The 9,521-nt window shown below is 41.2% G+C and overlaps 1 protein-coding gene and 1 pseudogene across 1 annotated transcript; both read right to left on the bottom strand.

The window, feature by feature from the left end:
• Nucleotides 1-633: 633 nt before the first annotated feature.
• On the bottom strand, nucleotides 634-1,067 carry LOC100941356 (annotated as a pseudogene).
• Nucleotides 1,068-2,432: 1,365 nt separating this feature from the next.
• On the bottom strand, nucleotides 2,433-3,709 carry LOC100959541 (glyceraldehyde-3-phosphate dehydrogenase). Its single transcript, XM_012806117.2, has one exon. The coding sequence runs from the start codon at nucleotides 3,639-3,641 to the stop codon at nucleotides 2,634-2,636; it is 1,008 nt and encodes a 335-aa protein (XP_012661571.1). The 5' UTR covers nucleotides 3,642-3,709; the 3' UTR covers nucleotides 2,433-2,633.
• Between the last annotated feature and the right edge of the window lie 5,812 nt (nucleotides 3,710-9,521).

The following is a 9,521-nucleotide window of genomic DNA, read 5'->3' as shown; positions in this document are numbered from 1 at the left end:
TCCAATGTCCACATACAAATAGAGATTCAGGTATCTATTTTAAATTTCATTTACGTTATTTATTTATTTATAGATATTCTCACTGTATCACCCTTGGTAGAGTGCTGTGGAGTTATAGCTCACAGCAATTTCAAACTCTTGGGCTTAAGCAATTCTCTTGCCTCAGCCTCCCAATTAGCTGAGACTACAGGCACCTGCCACAACACACAGTTATTTTTGTTGTTGTTGTTGTTACAGTTGTCATGGTTGTTTAGCTGGCTCGGGCTGGGTTCGAACCCGCCAGCTTCGGTGTTTTGGGCAGTGCTGTAACTGCTGTGTTACAGGTGCCAAGCCTCATTTAGGTTTTTGTTTCTAAGCAAAGATGGAGCATTAAGTTGTTTTGGTTTTGTTCCTCCATATGTTTTAAGGTTCCAAAGAGCCTCTATACATATTCAAGTTCAATTTTATATTTGAGTTCAGCCATTCTGATGCAGATATCTTTATACAAACCAACCATGTGTATTATTAGTAAAAGAAAATCTCTTTTTTTACAAATGTATACTTTAATAAGTATAAAGTATATAAACATTTAGGTAAGCTTATAGAGAAGCTGACCAAAATACATAAATCAAGAGATACAAGTGTCCATCTAAATTTTCTATATCTTTTTTTTTTACACAATATTTATTAAAGTTGTTCAACATACAATTTCTCCTTTTTCATTTTGGAAGTCATTTATTGTAAAGGTAATTCTTTTGTCTGATGACAAACAGCAGCCAGAGTGATTACTCTGGACCTCCACGTTGGATATATTCAATTTCTTCTTGAGACACAAGTTTCCTTCTATATTTCTGAGGTAACGTTTTTATTATTTCTCCAGTGTCTGGTGGACCCTGATACATTAGCAAATCTGGTGATTTACTTCCCTTTGAATGCTGGGAAACTGCAGAAGAGTGAGCCGGTAGTCCTGCTGATCTCAAAGTCTCTTCTGTCAGGAAATCGTATTAATGGAGTGTGCGGCTTGACTACCTGGATGACCCTGCTGGCAGACACCATCTTGCTGCCCATCATGACCCCCAAGAAGGGGCAGCTTCGAAAATCTCTTTTTTAAATTTTACTTGGGGGGCGGCGCCTGTGGCTCAGAGGGTAGGGCGCTGGCCCCATATACAGAGGGTGGTGGGTTCAAACCCAGCCCTGGCCAAACCGCAACAAAAAGTGGCCAGGTGTTGTGGCGGGCGCCTGTAGTCCCAGCTACTCAGGAGGCCGAGGCGAGAGAATCGCTTAGGCCCAGGAGTTGGGGGTTGTTGTGAGCAGTGTGATGCCACGGCACTCTACCGAGGGCAATAAAGGGAGACTCTGTCTCTACCTCCCTCCCCCCAAAATCAATAAAAGTAACATTAATAAATAAAAAAAATTAAAAAAAATAAAATAAATTTTACTTGGGAAATGTTTCTAGCCCACCCCAGGCAGTCAACATAGTTCTCTTATCACAATAACTCAAGTTGACTAATTTTATGAAAGTAAATGCTGTTTGTCACCAACTGGTCAACTAATAAGCAAGCTCAATGACTTTGACAATATGGTTCAAATGTTATACATCTGTCTGGGTTTGTTACTTTAAATCATCTGACAGTCACTTGTGAATAGTACCAATAGTTCAAAAAGAGGTCCAAAACTACACTATCATAATTCTTTCAAATATGCTCAGACTTTACAATACTACTTTTAAAATTGTCATTGCAATTATTCTTCTTCTGGGAAATCTAATGTCTAAAATACAAGGCTTTGATTTAAGACCTCTGAAACTTTAGTATACAGTAGAAATAAAGATAAAAATCTATGACTACAAGTGGATAATATGGGATGATTCTGATCTAATAACAATGTGGTTGAAGAGAGAGAGAGTAACCAAAGGCTTAACACTGAATAAATTATTTCAATATCCATGACTTACTAAAATAACTTATTCAACTTGTTACTGAAATTGCTCCTACTTCTAGAATAAAGAAATAGTGCATAATACTAGGAAGCTGACTTCCCTTGTTTATTTATTTTATTTTTTTGAGACAGAGTCTCAGTTACCCTGGGGTTGAGTGCCATGTCATCATAGCTCACAGCAACCTCAAACTCTTAGGCTCAAGTGATTATCTTGCCTCAGTCTTCCAAGTAGCTGGGACTATAGGCGCCTGCCACAATACCTGTCTTTTTTTTTTTAGAGACAGGGTCTCACTCTTATTCAGGCTGATCTCAAATTCCTGAGCTCAAGCAATCCACTTGCCTCAGCCTCCCAGAGTGCTGGATTACAGGCGTGAATCGAGCTCAGATTGACTTCCTTCATTTTAAACAGTTTTTTGGTATGACCTACCTGGTATGCCTGTAATCCCAGCACTGTGGAAGGCCAAAGAAAGGTGAATTGCTCAATGACAGAAGTTCTTTTTTTTTTTTTTTTTTTCGGAATTCAGGGAACTTTATTGATGTTACATGACAAGGTGGGGCTCCCTAGGCCCCTCCTGTTCTTTAGGGAGTCTGGGTGGAAACTGTGTTGAGGGGAGATTCTCAGTGAGGTGGGGGACTGAGTAGGCAGGAGCACCCCAGCAGCTAAGGGCCTTTCTCTTCCTCTCGTGCTCTGGCTGGGGCTGGTGGTCTGGGGGTTCTTACTCCTTGGAGGCCATGTGGGCCATAAGATCCACCACCCTGTTGCTGTAGCCAAATTCATTATCATACCAGGCAATGAGCTTGACAAAGTGGTCATTGAGGGCAATGCCTGCCCCAGCATCAAAGGTGGAAGAATGGCTGTCACTGTTGAAGTCAGAGGAGACAACCTGGTGCTCGGTGTAACCCAGGATGCCCTTGAGGGGGCCCTCTGATGCCTGCTTCACCACCTTCTTGATATCATCATATTTGGCAGCCTTCTCCAGACGGCAGGTAAGATCCACAACTGACACGTTGGCAGTGGGGACACGGAAAGCCATGCCAGTAAGCTTCCCATTCAGCTCAGGGATGACCTTGCCCACAGCCTTGGCTGCACCAGTTGAGGCAGGGATGATGTTCTGGAGAGCCCCGCGACCATCACGCCACAACTTCCCAGAAGGGCCATCCACAGTCTTCTGGGTGGCAGTGATGGCATGGACTGTGGTCATGAGTCCCTCCACAATGCCAAAGTTGTCATGGATGACCTTAGCCAAGGGGGCCAAGCAGTTGGTGGTGCAGGAGGCATTGCTGACAATGCTGAGGCTGTTTTCGTACTTCTCGTGGTTCACACCCATCACAAACATGGGAGCATCAGCAGAAGGGGCAGAGATGATGACCCTTTTGGCACCCCCCTGTAGGTGAGCCCCAGCCTTCTCCATGGTGGTGAAGACGCCAGTGGATTCCACAACATACTCAGCGCCTGCATCACCCCATTTGATTTTGGTGGGATCTCGCTCCTGGAAGATGGTTATGGGATTTCCATTGATGACAAGCTTCCCGTTCTCAGCCTTAACTGTGCCATGGAATTTGCCATGGGTGGAATCATACTGGAACATGTAGACCATGTAGTTGAGGTCAATGAAGGGGTCATTGATGGCGACAATATCCACCTTGCCAGAGTTAAAAGCAGCTCTGCAGACCAGGCGCCCAATTCGACCAAAGCCGTTTATTCCGACCTTCGGTTTCACCATGGTGCCTCGGGGATGCGGCTGGCGCTGCACTAGAAGAAGCGGCTATCTGACGAACGGGAAGACCAGAGAGCCAATGACAGAAGTTCTAAACCAACCTGGGCAACATGGCAAGACCCATCTCTAAAAAACTTAAAAAACTTAACTAGATGTGCTGGCATGGACCTGTAATCCCAGCGACTTGGGAGACAGAAGGAGAAGGGATGCCAGAGCCCAGGAATTCGAGGTTACAGTGGCTATGGTTGGGTATTCCACCCTGGCTGACAGAGAGAGAATCTGTCTCTTAAAAAATAGAATTAAAAAAAAAGTCTCTTATTAGATCATTTTGGGGCCATTAAAAATCCCTAAATTTTTCTCATTTGTTGTGCTCCTCTGCCTCCAAGAGGGAAATGGCAGTATCTCAATTAAAAACAAAACCAGGGCAGGTGCTGTGTGGCTCATGCCTGTGATATTAGCCCTCCAGAAGGCTGAGACAGGTAGACTGCTTGAACTCAGGAGTTTGAGGCCAGCCTCAGCAAGAGCAAGACTCTATCTCTATTGAAAATAGAAAAACTACTGGCTAGGCACCTGTGGCTCAAGTGGCTAAGTAGCCAGCCACATACACCTGAGCTGGCGGGTTTGAATCCAGCCCAGGCCTGTCAAACAACAATGATGACTGCAACCAAAAAATTTCTGGGCATTGTGGTGGGCATCTATAGTCCCAGCTACTTGGGAGGTGGAGGCAGGAGACTTGCTTGAGTCCAGGAGTTGGAGGTTGCTGTGAGCTATGATGTCACAGCACTCTACCTATTTGAGGCTCTGTCTCAAATTAAAAAAAAAAAAAAAATAGAAGAATTAGCCAGGTGTGGTAGTGGGTGCCTGTAGTTCCAGCTACTCGGGAGGCTGAGGGCAGGAGGATTACTTGAGCCCAAGAGTTTGAGTTTGCTATGAGCTATGATGATGCCATGGCAATCAATCCCAAGGTGATAGAGTGAGACTGTGTCAAAAAAGGAAGAAACAAAATAAAACAAAAACAAACAACCCCCCCCAACGCCCAATTCCTATAAATTTAAGTCACCTTGTCAATCTTTTCCTTGTTTTACCAATGCCTTATTTAATATGATTAAACATCCTCTCCTAAAAACTCAGAAAAACAAAGCAGAAAAAAGAGTAGATCCTTTTTCCAATGATGACTAATTGCATTTACTTTACAATTTAAGATTAAGCAGATCTAGCTTACATAAGTAATTGCCACCAAAATAGATCAGACACAACAAAAGTGTCTTGCATCTGTGCATTGGCTTAAGGCTATAGTTTCTATTTATGCATTTAAGTTATTTTTCATATTTAGTTTTATTTTTGGATAGTGAGGAAAGTTAATTCATTGGCTAAGACTATGAAATTATTAATTCTGATTCCTATTCCACATGTTAAATTGTGCTATAATTTAGAGAAGCGAATCTTTAATCTCACCCTCTACCATGAGAATGCCTTGAATCTGAGCTATGGTAAAAACAGAAAAAACATTTTTTTGAACCTTTCACCCCGGGCGGAGCCTGTGGCTTGGTAGGTAGGACGCTGGCCCCATATACTGAGGGTGGTGGGTTCAAACCTGGCCCTGGCCAAACTGCAACAAAAAAATAGCCGGGTGTTATGGCGAGCGTCTATAGTCTCAGCTACTTGGGAGGCTGAGGCAAGAGAATCGCCTAAGCCCAGGAGTTGGAGGTTGCTTTGAGCTGTGACACTACAGTACTCTACCGAGGGTGATAAAATGAGACTCTGTCTCTACAAAAATAAAATAAAATAAAATAAATAAACCTTTTACCCATTAAAAAAAGTCATATCTTTCTGAAATCCTCTGATGACAGTATAATTACCAATTCACAATAGCTTATAAAAAATTTTGACTTAAGACATAATGAAAATGATCGTTTGTGATATAGAGTACTCCTTTAATCCACTGATAATGGCTTAAACTTGCATTTTCAGAACAGAACTAATTCAGAAAGAAAAATTCCAAGTTTTAAAGTCAACATTCAATATCTCTTCCTCAATGAGAACCTCACTCACAGTGAGCCCTTTAGCTGTCCCCATTCTAAAAATACCCGTCACATGATGCCAAGATAATAAGAATTTTGTATCTATGTTCCAATTCTTACTTGGTACAACCAAGATACCACAGAGCAAGCAATAGCTCAACTGATTTTTGCTGGCATTATGTGGCTCCAAATTCTATGTATACCAAAATGCTTCCTGAAAATACTAGAATCCAAATGAAATAAATTCTTGATTGATCACAAAACTATTAGATGTTCAAATTTTAGCAATAATATCAAATAAGGATATTTTTCAGTTATTTGCCATTTAGCTTGAACCAACTTTATAAAATCCTGAGACTTAGTCATTTTTTGATGGATCAAGCATTAACATTTATAAGTACTCCTAATGTAATATTTTAATATTTTCTTTTGAGTCTTTGAAAGGTTTAATTTTATGTGCTACTTCAAGATACAATCATAGTATATTGTGTACATCTGTCTAATAAAATATTATACTGTATTATATAACCTGTTCTCTAAGGGTAGAATTTTGTCTTTTCTATCTTTTTATACACAGTACTAGCATATCGTAGGTGTTCTATAATATTTGTTCCACGAATAAATTAATAAGGCTGGTGAACAAAACTTCTTATGTATCTAACTTCTACAAATTTTGCTAACTTTATACTGCAAAGGCATAAAAGTAGTATTATGACATTGAGAAACATTTGTGTGATGTCCACAATTAATTAAATGGCTGTTCGAGCCTAAGAGGGACAATAAAGAATAGGAAGAGAGAAGTTATTTAAGAAAACACAATACATACCTCATCAACAAAGGGCCAATCAGAAGTGAGAGAACAGTGATTAGTCTTTTGTATTTTGTCTGAATGTTCTAAACACTTTCCAACACCTAGAACTACAAATTTCAGCTCTTCTTCCCACACCAACATCTCAAATCAGTATTTGCAATCTCTTTTCCTTTTAAATATTTAGTCAGGGTTAGGGAAGTAGGACAGGAAAAAATTATCATCAAGAAAAAGTAGGGCTCAGCATCCATAGCACAGTGGTTACAGCACCAGCCACATACACCGGGGCTGGTGGGTTTGAAACTGGCCGAGGCCAGCTAAACAACGACAACTGCAACAAAAAATAGCCAGGTGTTGTGGCGGGTGCCTGTAGTCCCTGCTACTCAGGAGGCTGAGGCAAGAGAATCACTTAAGTCCAAGAGTTTGAGGTTGCTGTGAGCTGTGACGCTACAGCACCCTACAGAGGGCAACATAATGAAATTCTGTCTCAAAAAAAAAAAGTTACAGTGGTGGAGGAGTGCTAGTAGTTAGGGATATTAAAATAATTATTAACTGTATTCTAAAAGGTCCTTTTCTCTATTGCAGTAGTTATTCAAAAGCCTCTTTCTGAAGTTGGGTAAGACATGCCAGAAAGTTTTGAGTATCTGTTTTCATAATGTGGCCAAATGTTGAAGCTGGTAGGAGAAAGAAATGGAAGACTCTTTTTTTTTTTTTTGAAACAGAGTCTCACTATGTCACCCTCAAAAGAATGTCATGGTATCACAGCTCACAGCAACCTCTAACTGTTGGGCTTAAGTGATTTTTAAGTGATTTTCTTGCCTCAGCCTCCCAAGTAGCTGGGACTACAGACACCCGCCACAATGCCCAGCTTTTTTTTGTTGCAGTTGTTTAGCGGGCCCGGGTCAGGGTCGAACCTGCCATCTTCGGTGTATGTGGCTGGTGCCGTAACCACTGTGCTATGGGCGCTAAGCTAGAAGACTCTATTGATAAGATAAGGTGATGTACTAGAATCCTAATATATCCTGGTCAAAAGGTAGGGCTACAAAGATAAGCATATGGGGAACAGCACCTCTGCTTCATGCCTGGCAACATCTCCACAATGTGTGGCATTCCCAGCGTAGCAGCAGCCATACCATATGGTGCGGCTTTTGTTGGCATGGGCAGGATAGAAGATGCCAAAAACTCAATGAGCCTATTTTGGGCCATAAAATGTGATAAATTCCAAATTTAAAACCTAAGAATTTTTGAAATTAAAAAAGCTCTTTTTTAGTTTTAAGATTTAAAATATATTGCCTTTTGTAATTTAAGACTCAGCAAGATAATAGCTGAGTCTCTGTAATAAGACAAAGACTTGGGTGGCGCCCTAGCTCAGTGGGTAAGGCGCTGGCCACATACACTAAGGCTGGCAGGTTTGAATCCAGCCTGGGCCAGCTAAAACAACAATGACAACTGCAACAACAAAAAAATAGCCTGATGTTGTGGCAGGCGCCTGCAGTCCCAGCTACTTGGGAGGTTAAGGCAGGACAATCACTTAAGCCCAAGAGTTTAAGGTTGCTGTGGGGGTGGGGGGGGAGACAAAGACTCAAGTAAAAGTCAAGAGATGAGGAATAAGCTTGGCAACAATTTTCTGAAAAAAATTTTTTCAATTAAATATGAAACTTCTTTTTAGTAATACTATAAATATAAAGGTACAATGTATAGAAACATCTTTTGGATTACTACCATTTTGCTAATGCCAAATAAGGGCAATAGATGTGAGAATATACCAATGAGATGGAATCTTTTTTTTCGTAGAGACAGAGTCTCAGTTTATTGCCCTTGGTAGAGTGTCGTGGCATCACACAGCTCACAGCAATCTCCAACTCCCTGGCTTAGGCGATTCTCTTGCCTCAGCCTCCCGAGTAGCTGGGACTACAGGCACCCACCACAACACCCGGCTATTTTTTTTGTTGCAATTTGGCCGGGGCCAGGTTTCAACCTGCCACTCTCGGTGTATGGGGCCGGCACCCTACCTGCTGAGCCACAGGTGCCGCCCAAGAGATGGAATCTTTATTTCTCTCTAGCCACCTCTCTATCTTTTACACAGTAACATACCTTAAGCCACTCAAATAAGCTGATCTAATGTTGGAAGTTCAAATGACCTTGGTAATACTCATGTTGAATCTAACAGACAAAGCACTTAACCCTTACAAACTGAGCCCTAGTCATGAGCAATTTGGTTCAGAATTCTAACAACAATTCCAAATACTATATTGGGGCCCATAATGCTAATTTCAGGACAGTAATCTTTGAGCTTTATCACAGTTCTAGCCTTTTCCTCAAGCCTGTTCTTTTACCTGAATTAGGTTAATTATAGGTAATAAAAATAGCTTTTCATTTGTCTAGAGATGGCATAAGGGATTGTTATAAACTGCTTTATATAAGGAAAGAAATTTTTAAGATAAGGACTAGGTTAAACCCAAAACTGCATTTCGAAACTCCATTTTCCTGCCCTCCAATACCTTGTATAATAATAAATACAAATTACATAGAGCAAGATGAACAAATAAAATGCACCTAAAAAGGGCTGTGGTTTGGCTGACCCAAATATATTCAAAATATGTTCATATTTTGAAATGATTTGAAAAAATCCATATTTTTCAAAATGCATCGTATTAGCATCACCTGTCAGAAATGTACATTATAGAGTGGGGGAGGTGGCTCACGCCTATAATCCTGGCACTCTGGGAGGCCAAGCAGGTGAACTGCTTGAGCTCATGAGTTCCAGATCAGCCAGGGCAAAAAAAGTGAGACCCTCTGTCTCTAATAAAAATAGAAAAAACTAAGGCAGAGGATCACTGGAGCCCAAGTTGGAGGTTGCTGAGAGCTGTGATGTCACAGCACTCTACTTGGGTTGGCAGCTTGAGACTCTGTCTCAGAAAAAAAAACAACAACAACAAAAGAAATGTACATTCTAGGGATTTGCCCTAGACTTTGGGAATCAAAAATTGGAGGTAGGGCCAGTCTGTGGAGTTTGTTTTTAAATAGATACAAGGTCTCACTCTGTCACCCAGGCAG

The sequence above is a fragment of the Otolemur garnettii genome, unplaced genomic scaffold, assembly GCF_000181295.1.
Source record: "Otolemur garnettii isolate 467f Iridium unplaced genomic scaffold, OtoGar3 scaffold00047, whole genome shotgun sequence".
In the NCBI taxonomy this organism is placed as follows: domain Eukaryota; kingdom Metazoa; phylum Chordata; class Mammalia; order Primates; family Galagidae; genus Otolemur; species Otolemur garnettii.
This window is presented reverse-complemented; position numbering and strand designations above follow the sequence as displayed.

Coding starts and splice junctions, on each gene's coding strand:
- LOC100959541 (XM_012806117.2), bottom strand. CDS start 3,641: ATGGTGAAACCGAAGGTCGGAATAAACGGCTTTGGTCGAATTGGGCGC.